The sequence below is a fragment of the Mytilus californianus genome, unplaced genomic scaffold, assembly GCF_021869535.1.
Source record: "Mytilus californianus isolate M0D057914Y unplaced genomic scaffold, xbMytCali1.0.p SCAF_8, whole genome shotgun sequence".
Taxonomy (NCBI): domain Eukaryota; kingdom Metazoa; phylum Mollusca; class Bivalvia; order Mytilida; family Mytilidae; genus Mytilus; species Mytilus californianus.
In genome coordinates this window covers 54,993,305-55,006,049 of record NW_026262734.1, presented here as the reverse complement: position 1 = coordinate 55,006,049, position 12,745 = coordinate 54,993,305, and the positions used below count along the sequence as shown (strand labels likewise).

Sequence of the window (12,745 nt, the reverse complement as noted above, 5' to 3'; positions counted from 1 at the left end):
AACTACTTGCGTGCCAAAAGTAGAACAGGAACAAATAACTGTTCCGGAGCACATGAGTTCACCACCGGTTTTGTGTTGGATGCGTGTTGCTGTTTTCTGTGTAATGTTTTGTAGACTCATTTTGATATGGTGTTGTTTTTCTGTGGCTTATTATCTTTGATTGTTCCTTTGGTATTTGTTCTCTCTTTTTCTAAAACCTTTCTGAACACGAGTCCTTCAAGCCTTTTGTTAAGTTTCGCTTCGGATTGAAGAAATAATGAAGGAGACTTTTCTGCCATATATTATGATAAAATTGTATTTAAACCAGTATTCTTAGATTAAACGCGAAATACATATACGTCATTTGATATCTGGTGGAGAGTTATCTCATGGGCAATCATATACTTATCTTCTTATTTTTTTTACCAATGTTTAATAAATATCTCATAGGTCAATGTTCAGACAAATAGATAATTGGACATTTTGGGGAAATGCAAAGGAGAAAGATCATGAGGGTTAAAATGATGAAAACAACACTCAGTTATAAACACCCAACACTTCATTAGTTATGTAACTAGCACAGGTGTATCTCTAAGTTACTTGTCATATACCATTCAAAAAAGTAGATGTGGTATGATTGCCAATGAGACAATATATAAAAGGTCCGACACGAAAAATATGAGACTATTTAAACGAAAAAACTAACGGCTTAATTAATAACAAAAGAAATATGACAGACATGGACCAACGACAACCACTGAACTACAGGGTCCTGACTTGGGACAGGCACATAAAGAATGTGGTGAGGTTAAACATGTTTGTTAGTGCTCAACCCTCCTTCTAGCTTAGGACAGTGGTGTAAGAGAACAACATAAGTACAACCTGTACTAATCAGTAGCAATTCGATTATCTCAAATGATCGATACGAGACACAAAAACAACTAAAATAAATAAAATAGACATAAAGCACCACTCTGCATGTGAATACGTCATACAATTTAAGCAGAGTTCAAGCTCGTGTATTGAAGTCAGTTCAATCATGGTTATCATGTAAAAGGTTTTACAGACAAATATGGAGTGTGTATAATCAGAATCGCATGCACCCAGAAAGAAAGAAAACAGGGCAGATGCGTAACCAAGATTTGGAAAAAGGAATAACTCCCCAAACTAAGCAACGTTTAAAATGATTTGGACATAAATGCTAACACCTATATATGAATATTAGTATCTTTGCAATTTAGGAAACGAATATTGATTGTTATATATCTTAATAGGGCATATAACAATATACACATTAAAGTATGTGTCAAAGTATAATATCCTATGAATATACAAGGAAGCAAGACAACTTCGTAGAAATTGAAAGTTGTTCCTAGAAATGTTTATCAGTTCAGTCTGTTGCAATAATAAGTCACGCAACATTTGACATTAAAATTTGATGTATAAATCAAGTACAAGTTTCAGTTTTTTGCCAGCTTCGTTCAAGGTGTATCGTTCCAACATTCATTAACCGCTGACAATGTGGTTTGGTTTTGTATTGGTGGTGATTGTAGCAAAAATAGATGCAGACAGAAATCAACTTACATCGACTTCTGATTCTGGTAATTATAATAGCAACAAATTGGTGTGTTTGACTCTATAATTTTTTTGTACAAAACGTTACTCGTAATAGTTATATTGTTCATTGGTTTCTTAATCGTTTCAAAGGGTATTTGTTTATATTTTGTATCTTTGCATTGATTTTATTTTTGTTCTTATTAGTTCTAAATTGAATATTTTTATTAAGGTGTTTGCTTTTATGGAAAAACGGCTGAACGAGTACTTAGCATCTTGGCAACTGGTAAACACAGGTCTTTGCTGCATTCAGGTAAAAACAAATAAACTAAATAACTTCAAATTTAGTTTTAGGTATAAATTGATTTTTTAGTTATTCTATGCCTTTTTATATTGGCAATATTAAAACAAAATAATCTTATAAAAAAACAAACAATTCAAAATTGATAAAATTAAAAAATAAAACCTTTTTAGTTTTTTAGATCAATTGGTGAAGTTCAATGTTATAGCTTTACCCATATGTAGTAATCTTTTAACTGTATACTGACATGACATTTGCTCTGATATTTCTCATATGATTCTACACATACAGAGCCTAAAGTACGGGACTGCTCGGATTTATACCGAAAACATTACAGAAGTGGAGTCTACAAAATCTACTCGGCAGTTGGCGCTGGATTTAAGGCGTACTGTGATATGGAGACGGATGGTGGAGGGTGGACAGTAAGAATATTTGAAAATTAAATGAGGAAGCGGGAGCTAGTGACTTAGTTAATAAAATAGTAAAGGAATCGTGTGACCAATGCATTAAATTCGTTTATTTATTATAATACAATACTCCACTGTAAAGTGCATGACAGGCCTCGCTTTTCAATTATCGAAAATATTTATATTTATACTGATATACATGTATATGATTATCATGGCGGTAAGTTCCGTATTTTTGTATGATTATATATGTGCACATTTAAAATACAGGTATTTGTCTCATTCAATAAATGCACAAGTAACCTGGAGAACGCCTCATTATATTACGTTTCTTTTATATAGTATCAAGGATTTTAAATTTTAGGTTTTTCAGCGAAGACAAAACGGTAAAGTAGATTTCTACCGAGGATGGGTAGACTATGTAAACGGATTTGGTAATCTGAGAACGGAATTCTGGTTAGGTTAGTATTTTCACCTAATAACTTTAAAGCTTCCACTAGCAGATGAATAGTCGTATGATGCAGCTCCTTAGAGCAATCCGTTATCACTTTTGTTAAATCGTTGGAGATTTCCAAATTAAAAAAAATGAATTGTCCATGAAATCTGCTGAAACTTAAAAACTGTGCTGACAAAGGGTACCAGTTTGTATTGACCACTCAAGAACATTCGAATGCCCGATAATATATTGTAAACATAGTTTAAAATTGCAAAATAAATTATCCTCACAAGAACTATTTCTAGGTTCTTGAAATTAAAGAGAATGAAAAATGTTCGTTTCAATTTTAACCCTGTTACGACTGCAGCTTCGTGTTTATGCATTTGTTCCTATTTTATTTGTACTGTTTAGTTAAACGTTTTTTTTTTTGTTTTTTTTTTTATTGTTTGCTCTTTATCCGCTTTTACATCTTACAGAGTATGTGTGTTAATTTCATGAGTTTCTAAAACAAACTGTTGTTTTTATGTTGTGCTCTTACACCATTGTCCCAGGTGAGGGTTGAGTGCTTATAAACATGCTTAACCCCGCCACATCCTACTTGTGTCTTTCTCAAGTCAGGAGTACAATGTATGTATTTCAGTGGCTGTCGTTGGTTGCTGTCTGTCATATTTTTTTTTTTTTTATTCATTGTTTTGTTATAAATAAGACCGTTGCTGTTTTGCTTGAATTGTTTCATGTTTTGTCATGTCGGTGTTTCTAAATCTGGCTTTATGGTTTTTGTTTTACTCATTGTAAAAGGCTATGCGATGACATATAAGTGCCAAAATCCGCTTTATATTTGTTGGATAGCTATCATTATTTATTTCGTAATGATAAATTTGAATAATGTGTGTTAATCTAAATGTAAAATTGGATTTGATGAAAGTACATGTTCATCTCAATATTTCATTTCCTTTACTTTGATTTTTAAAGGTAATGACAAGCTATATAAACTAACATCTCAAGGACAGTATGAGCTCAGAGTCAACTTGGAGGATTTTAATGGCGATAACGCCTATGCAAAATATTCTAACTTCTACATCGGTGACAAGTCAACCAACTACAAACTGACAGTGAATGGTTATAGTGGAACGGCAGGTAATCTTTATACTTTTACATTCATTTTGAATACACTAAGCTATTGGTCCTCAGTTTTTATCCGATCGTTGAAAGTACACTTGATCTTATATTCAAGAATATAATGAGTAGGTTTAATAATTAATACGAAATTGAAAATACTGTTTGGAATTAAACTGGCTTTGGAGATCGTGACAATGCAAACAAGCAACGCACTAGATACTCAAGTAATCACTGCATTCAGAAATCATGTATAAAAACGTATCTAAATCTAACATATGTACAAAATCAAAGTCTTGCACATTAAAAAAAATTCGGTATGAATCATTAGATATATCACTTGTGTGAACTGGCGGAAAAGACATATTGTTGTAGGGTATGAATGATTCGTTCATTGTTGAAGACCCTACATCAACTGTCAAGATGAAGAACAGGAATAAAAGCCCTGTTCGTTGATATTTTTTTATTTTTTCTATGTATTGTGTGCGACTTTGTCCCCTGTACATTTACACCATATCCTTTTATTTTCTATATATTTCTATTAAAAAAGAATACTAATTTTCAAAATACAAATATTTTTCCATGTTTTGATTTTTTGCTGTATATGTCAAATGGAAGATGAAATTAGAAAAAATAAGAAGATGTGGTATGATTGCCAATGAGACACCTCTCCACAAGAGACCAAATGACACAGAAATTAATAACTATAGGTCACCGTACAGCCTTCAACAATGAGTAAAACCCATATCGCATAGTCAGCTAGAAAAGGCCCCGAAATGACAAAATTTAATGTAAAACAATTCAAACGAGAAAACTAACGGCCTGGTTTATGTACAAAATAATGACGAAAAAGAAATATGATATACAGCAACAAACGACATTGTCCATTTGTGATTTGCAGAAAGCGAAGATAAAATACAATTTCAACTTGATGAAATATGTTTAATACAAACTGTTTTCAAAACAGCTACACAAAATGCATGTAATTATTTTCGTTTTCAGTACATTATTTGTTATAAAATCTAGTACTTCATGTATTTAATTAATAGATAAAATATAATTATGTATATTTACAGCTTATAAGCATTTTCACTTCAGATAATTTATTTATCTTTTATAATGAAATTAATTTGTGAATCAGTAGTGTTGTAACTAATACGATATTACAGAATATTGTTAGAATAATACAGGACTGTCGCAGTTAATATGTGGTTGTTTTCATTTACATCCTTATCGAGTCTACATTTTCGATTTTTTCACAAACAATAGGCGATGCTCTGAAGCTTCATAATAATCGGGCTTTCTCGACAAAAGATAAAGATAATGACAGCCATAGCAGTGCAGATTGTGCTGATATCTATAAAGGGGCTTGGTGGTATGGAAGCTGTCATGACGCTAATCTAAACGGACTGTATCTAGGAAATAAAAAAGGTAACAAAGGAATGCGTTGGAATCAGTGGAAAGGTGAACAGTCAATGAAGACTACGTCGATGATGATTCGTAGAAGACGACTCTAACAAAGTGTGATATTATTTGAAAAAAATAAAAACGCAGATATATCGCTGTATTGATGTTCTTCTCTGGAATACAAATGTACGTTAAACGTGCCCATGTATAATGTTTACTCATGTATTTCGTACATTATATCTCCCTGTGGAAAAGTTAACCTATGACGGTTTTGTGTGTTTTTAATGCTTTATATTCTCTCAAAAGTTTTATATTTTTGACTTTTTAAACGTACTAAAGTCATGCGCATACCTAATGAAAGTTATTCCATAAACACGTGTTGTAAATATGGAAAGTGAATACTTTAAATTTATAATACTTCTATATACCGGTATACACTCAGTAAGAATACATATAGGTAGGCTCTGCAAAAAACTCAAAACATATGTTTATAGTCTGTAATATTTTTTTAGAGTTTGGCACCGACAATTCGTCTTTTGTGTGAAAGGGGGTTAGTTATTCTTGGGACACACATTTTGTTTTTACTTTAATAAAAACAAACTTTTGTTTCAATAACATATTTAATTTAGTGATAATGGCGCAGTTCTTAGTACTTCGTTACGAGTGATGTTCGAATATCAATAACATGTATGACATTTGGGTCTGTTTACGTGCTCGGATATATTTGGTCATTTTTTTAATTTTGTTGATGCGTGGTGGAATTCTTACAGTGGAAAAACTTAATGTTGTGTAGCATTGTTAATTTTGGCACATTAAAGGGCGTTGGAAATGTCCGGACAGTGTGTACATGTATGTTATTTGTGTAAAGGTTTTTCAAAAGTCTCACGATTGGTATAATTGTTCTTTTCCTGAATTAAAATATGTTATACATGTAACGTGCAACGGATTTTAAGATAATTTTTTGGAAAAACGGGAGAATTTTGGGAAAACACATTAACAATCAAATAGACAACCAAAGATAATATAATACATATATGAGTGAGTGTTGTTTACTTAACGTACAGTGGCGAATATTTATTTCGTTTGTTCTGGACAAAAGTTCAGTAGAAAAACAAAATAAATCAAACTTAGTCAGCCACCTCAACAATGAGGCTGAAAAACAACAATAAAATGAGGATGTACATGCAGTTACGTATACAAAGACAACATGCAAGATATATAAGTACAGCTCACAATGAAACACAGCAACGTTCCGTATTGACAACAAAACGAATGAACCTTTGCTTTGGAAGTTTTGACAAAACATATGTGTTTTTAATAACGCGAATGTTTATGAGATATCAAATATAATGATAACGCCATTATATACTTTATGCTTTGAGACGGTAACTGTGCGCGTTACGTGTGTAGTATCTAAAACAGAGTGCTGTTTTGCATTGTGACAATACATCTGGGAATAATTTATTAATATATAATATCCCAGAATAAACTGAACATTTCTGAACGTTTATCACGTGGTATTTTGTATTTCAATCATAGCCTTGGGAAATGTCGGAAAATATGAAGAAAATTAGCAAAACGATATTTCTCTTATAAATATTTATCTTAGGTCGGAAACACAGTGGTCAGAAAGCAGAAAGATAATTATTTGTCTGTCAAAAAAATTTAAGTTCATTAATAGATTACCAGTAAGGAAGCGGATAAGGGTCATTCGAAAGAAAATGATGTCGTAATTACGACATAGTATGTTGTAATAACGACATCGCTATGTCGTAATTACGACAACCTTACGTCGTTATAACGACATCGCCATGTTGGGATAACGACATCGCTATGTCGTAATAGCGACACATTATGTCGTAATTACGACGTAATATGTCGTAATTACGAGATAGTTTTTCCGTTATCACGTGCGAGTTATGATGTTGCCACGTGTATATTGACTTCTGGAAATGGCAACCAGTACAATGAAGAAAGGTATGTAAAGAATTGTTCATTGTAAATAGCAAAAGAAAATGGTCAGATACACATAAAATGTGTTTGTTTTCAAAGTCTAGAATAGAGAATGGACACGGGGAAACGACAACAGGCCTACTAAAAGAATTGTAATAACCATTTGGGCAATCACTCGAACCTGGAGTTAGGCTGCAGATGGTCCATATATATATATATTAAGAACATCCGTTGTTCGACCTGTTAGTCAAATGCGTTTTGTTAAAATATATTTTTTCACTATTTTGGTCTTTTGGAAAATGTTGTTTGTGCTGTATTTAGACCCCTCTACCAAGAAATTTGTTTTACATGCACACGTATAAAAATTGCGGTTTTTATCCAACACAATCATAGGTTTGAACGTTGTTTTCAATTTAGACTTGTTTATATTTTTCCGTTTGGACTTGTATTATATTTTCCTTCGGGTTTATATGATCCGTTCTTCCTATTTCGACTCTTTAAAATTCAAGAGTCTATCCTAAATTGAGGTAAATTATAAGGCCTTCCAAATACCGTTTCGATCCCTAACATCACTGAAGAGACATTAATTGTCGAAATCCGGATATGGTGTATAAAGTTTTTGCACCTCGTGTTTGTGGTATACCATCTTTTCCACAAGTTTATTGTTTTCTGTTTGGTATTAAATTAATATTAAGATCCATTTTGTACTAGTGATCAATTTATTTGGCAATCGCCAATGGCAGTCAGCAGGGTTTAAGAACATCCGTTGTTCGACCTGTTAGTCAAATGCGTTTTGTTAAAATATATTTTTTCACTATTTTGGTCTTTTGGAAAATGTTGTTTGTGCTGTATTTAGACCCCTCTACCAAGAAATTTGTTTTACATGCACACGTATAAAAATTGCGGTTTTTATCCAACGCAATCATAGGTTTGAACGTTGTTTTCAATTTAGACTTGTTTATATTTTTCCGTTTGGACTTGTATTATATTTTCCTTCGGGTTTATATGATCCGTTCTTCCTATATCGACTCTTTTAAATTCAAGAGTCTATCCTAAATTGAGGTAAATTATAAGGCCTTCCAAATACCGTTTCGATTTCTAACATCACTGAAGAGACATTAATTGTCGAAATCCGGATATGGTGTATAAAATTTTTGCACCTCGTGTTTGTGGTATACCATCTTTTCCACAAGTTTATTGTTTTCTGTTTGGTATTAAATTAATATTAAGATCCATTTTGTACTGGTGATCAATTTATTTGGCAATCGCCATTGGCTGTCAGCAGGGTTTAAGAACATCCGTTGTTCGACCTGTTAGTCAAATGCGTTTTGTTAAAATATATTTTTTCACTATTTTGGTCTTTTGGAAAATGTTGTTTGTGCTGTATTTAGACCCCTCTACCAAGAAATTTGTTTTACATGCACACGTATAAAAATTGCGGTTTTTATCCAACGCAATCATAGGTTTGAACGTTGTTTTCAATTTAGACTTGTTTATATTTTTCCGTTTGGACTTGTATTATATTTTCCTTCGGGTTTATATGATCCGCTCTTCCTATTTCGACTCTTTAAAATTCAAGAGTCTATCCTAAATTGAGGTAAATTATAAGGCCTTCCAAATACCGTTTCGATCCCTAACATCACTGAAGAGACATTAATTGTCGAAATCCGGATATGGTGTATAAAATTTTTGCACCTCGTGTTTGTGGTATACCATCTTTTCCACAAGTTTATTGTTTTCTGTTTGGTATTAAATTAATATTAAGATCCATTTTGTACTGGTGATCAATTTATTTGGCAATCGCCAATGACAGTCAGCAGGGTTTAAGAACATCCGTTGTTCGACCTGTTAGTCAAATGCGTTTTGTTAAAATATATTTTTTCACTATTTTGGTCTTTTGGAAAATGTTGTTTGTGCTGTATTTAGACCCCTCTACCAAGAAATTTGTTTTACATGCACACGTATAAAAATTGCGGTTTTTATCCAACGCAATCATAGGTTTGAACGTTGTTTTCAATTTAGACTTGTTTATATTTTTCCGTTTGGACTTGTATTATATTTTCCTTCGGGTTTATATGATCCGTTCTTCCTATATCGACTCTTTTAAATTCAAGAGTCTATCCTAAATTGAGGTAAATTATAAGGCCTTCCAAATACCGTTTCGATTTCTAACATCACTGAAGAGACATTAATTGTCGAAATCCGGATATGGTGTATAAAATTTTTGCACCTCGTGTTTGTGGTATACCATCTTTTCCACAAGTTTATTGTTTTCTGTTTGGTATTAAATTAATATTAAGATCCATTTTGTACTGGTGATCAATTTATTTGGCAATCGCCAATGACAGTCAGCAGGGTTTAAGAACATCCGTTGTTCGACCTGTTAGTCAAATGCGTTTTGTTAAAATATATTTTTTCACTATTTTGGTCTTTTGGAAAATGTTGTTTGTGCTGTATTTAGACCCCTCTACCAAGAAATTTGTTTTACATGCACACGTATAAAAATTGCGGTTTTTATCCAACGCAATCATAGGTTTGAACGTTGTTTTCAATTTAGACTTGTTTATATTTTTCCGTTTGGACTTGTATTATATTTTCCTTCGGGTTTATATGATCCGTTCTTCCTATATCGACTCTTTTAAATTCAAGAGTCTATCCTAAATTGAGGTAAATTATAAGGCCTTCCAAATACCGTTTCGATTTCTAACATCACTGAAGAGACATTAATTGTCGAAATCCGGATATGGTGTATAAAATTTTTGCACCTCGTGTTTGTGGTATACCATCTTTTCCACAAGTTTATTGTTTTCTGTTTGGTATTAAATTAATATTAAGATCCATTTTGTACTGGTGATCAATTTATTTGGCAATCGCCATTGGCTGTCAGCAGGGTTTAAGAACATCCGTTGTTCGACCTGTTAGTCAAATGCGTTTTGTTAAAATATATTTTTTCACTATTTTGGTCTTTTGGAAAATGTTGTTTGTGCTGTATTTAGACCCCTCTACCAAGAAATTTGTTTTACATGCACACGTATAAAAATTGCGGTTTTTATCCAACGCAATCATAGGTTTGAACGTTGTTTTCAATTTAGACTTGTTTATATTTTTCCGTTTGGACTTGTATTATATTTTCCTTCGGGTTTATATGATCCGTTCTTCCTATATCGACTCTTTAAAATTCAAGAGTCTATCCTAAATTGAGGTAAATTATAAGGCCTTCCAAACACCGTTTCGATCCCTAACATCACTGAAGAGACATTAATTGTCGAAATCCGGATATGGTGTATAAAATTTTTGCACCTCGTGTTTGTGGTATACCATCTTTTCCACAAGTTTATTGTTTTCTGTTTGGTATTAAATTAATATTAAGATCCATTTTGTACTGGTGATCAATTTATTTGGCAATCGCCAATGACAGTCAGCAGGGTTTAAGAACATCCGTTGTTCGACCTGTTAGTCAAATGCGTTTTGTTAAAATATATTTTTTCACTATTTTGGTCTTTTGGAAAATGTTGTTTGTGCTGTATTTAGACCCCTCTACCAAGAAATTTGTTTTACATGCACACGTATAAAAATTGCGGTTTTTATCCAACGCAATCATAGGTTTGAACGTTGTTTTCAATTTAGACTTGTTTATATTTTTCCGTTTGGACTTGTATTATATTTTCCTTCGGGTTTATATGATCCGTTCTTCCTATTTCGACTCTTTAAAATTCAAGAGTCTATCCTAAATTGAGGTAAATTATAAGGCCTTCCAAATACCGTTTCGATCCCTAACATCACTGAAGAGACATTAATTGTCGAAATCCGGATATGGTGTATAAAATTTTTGCACCTCGTGTTTGTGGTATACCATCTTTTCCACAAGTTTATTGTTTTCTGTTTGGTATTAAATTAATATTAAGATCCATTTTGTACTGGTGATCAATTTATTTGGCAATCGCCAATGGCAGTCAGCAGGGTTTAAGAACATCCGTTGTTCGACCTGTTAGTCAAATGCGTTTTGTTAAAATATATTTTTTCACTATTTTGGTCTTTTGGAAAATGTTGTTTGGGCTGTATTTAGACCCCTCTACCAAGAAATTTGTTTTACATGCACACGTATAAAAATTGCGGTTTTTATCCAACGCAATCATAGGTTTGAACGTTGTTTTCAATTTAGACTTGTTTATATTTTTCCGTTTGGACTTGTATTATAGTTTCCTTCGGGTTTATATGATCCGTTCTTCCTATTTCGACTCTTTAAAATTCAAGAGTCTATCCTAAATTGAGGTAAATTATAAGGCCTTCCAAATACCGTTTCGATTTCTAACATCACTGAAGAGACATTAATTGTCGAAATCCGGATATGGTGTATAAAATTTTTGCACCTCGTGTTTGTGGTATACCATCTTTTCCACAAGTTTATTGTTTTCTGTTTGGTATTAAATTAATATTAAGATCCATTTTGTACTGGTGATCAATTTATTTGGCAATCGCCATTGGCTGTCAGCAGGGTTTAAGAACATCCGTTGTTCGACCTGTTAGTCAAATGCGTTTTGTTAAAATATATTTTTTCACTATTTTGGTCTTTTGGAAAATGTTGTTTGTGCTGTATTTAGACCCCTCTACCAAGAAATTTGTTTTACATGCACACGTATAAAAATTGCGGTTTTTATCCAACGCAATCATAGGTTTGAACGTTGTTTTCAATTTAGACTTGTTTATATTTTTCCGTTTGGACTTGTATTATATTTTCCTTCGGGTTTATATGATCCGCTCTTCCTATTTCGACTCTTTAAAATTCAAGAGTCTATCCTAAATTGAGGTAAATTATAAGGCCTTCCAAACACCGTTTCGATCCCTAACATCACTGAAGAGACATTAATTGTCGAAATCCGGATATGGTGTATAAAATTTTTGCACCTCGTGTTTGTGGTATACCATCTTTTCCACAAGTTTATTGTTTTCTGTTTGGTATTAAATTAATATTAAGATCCATTTTGTACTGGTGATCAATTTATTTGGCAATCGCCAATGACAGTCAGCAGGGTTTAAGAACATCCGTTGTTCGACCTGTTAGTCAAATGCGTTTTGTTAAAATATATTTTTTCACTATTTTGGTCTTTTGGAAAATGTTGTTTGTGCTGTATTTAGACCCCTCTACCAAGAAATTTGTTTTACATGCACACGTATAAAAATTGCGGTTTTTATCCAACGCAATCATAGGTTTGAACGTTGTTTTCAATTTAGACTTGTTTATATTTTTCCGTTTGGACTTGTATTATATTTTCCTTCGGGTTTATATGATCCGTTCTTCCTATTTCGACTCTTTAAAATTCAAGAGTCTATCCTAAATTGAGGTAAATTATAAGGCCTTCCAAATACCGTTTCGATCCCTAACATCACTAAAGAGACATTAATTGTCGAAATCCGGATATGGTGTATAAAATTTTTGCACCTCGTGTTTGTGGTATACCATCTTTTCCACAAGTTTATTGTTTTCTGTTTGGTATTAAATTAATATTAAGATCCATTTTGTACTGGTGATCAATTTATTTGGCAATCGCCAATGGCAGTCAGCAGGGTTTAAGAACATCCGTTGTTCGACCT

General features: G+C 32.7%; 1 protein-coding gene across 1 annotated transcript; it reads left to right on the top strand.

The window, feature by feature from the left end:
• The first annotated feature begins 1,442 nt into the window (after window positions 1-1,442).
• On the top strand, window positions 1,443-5,352 carry LOC127710795 (ryncolin-2-like). The gene is made up of 6 exons (XM_052216754.1): window positions 1,443-1,580; window positions 1,766-1,846; window positions 2,126-2,256; window positions 2,606-2,702; window positions 3,650-3,814; window positions 5,063-5,352. The coding sequence occupies exons 1-6, from the start codon at window positions 1,499-1,501 to the stop codon at window positions 5,308-5,310; spliced, it is 804 nt and encodes a 267-aa protein (XP_052072714.1). The 5' UTR covers window positions 1,443-1,498; the 3' UTR covers window positions 5,311-5,352.
• The last annotated feature ends 7,393 nt before the right edge of the window (window positions 5,353-12,745 follow it).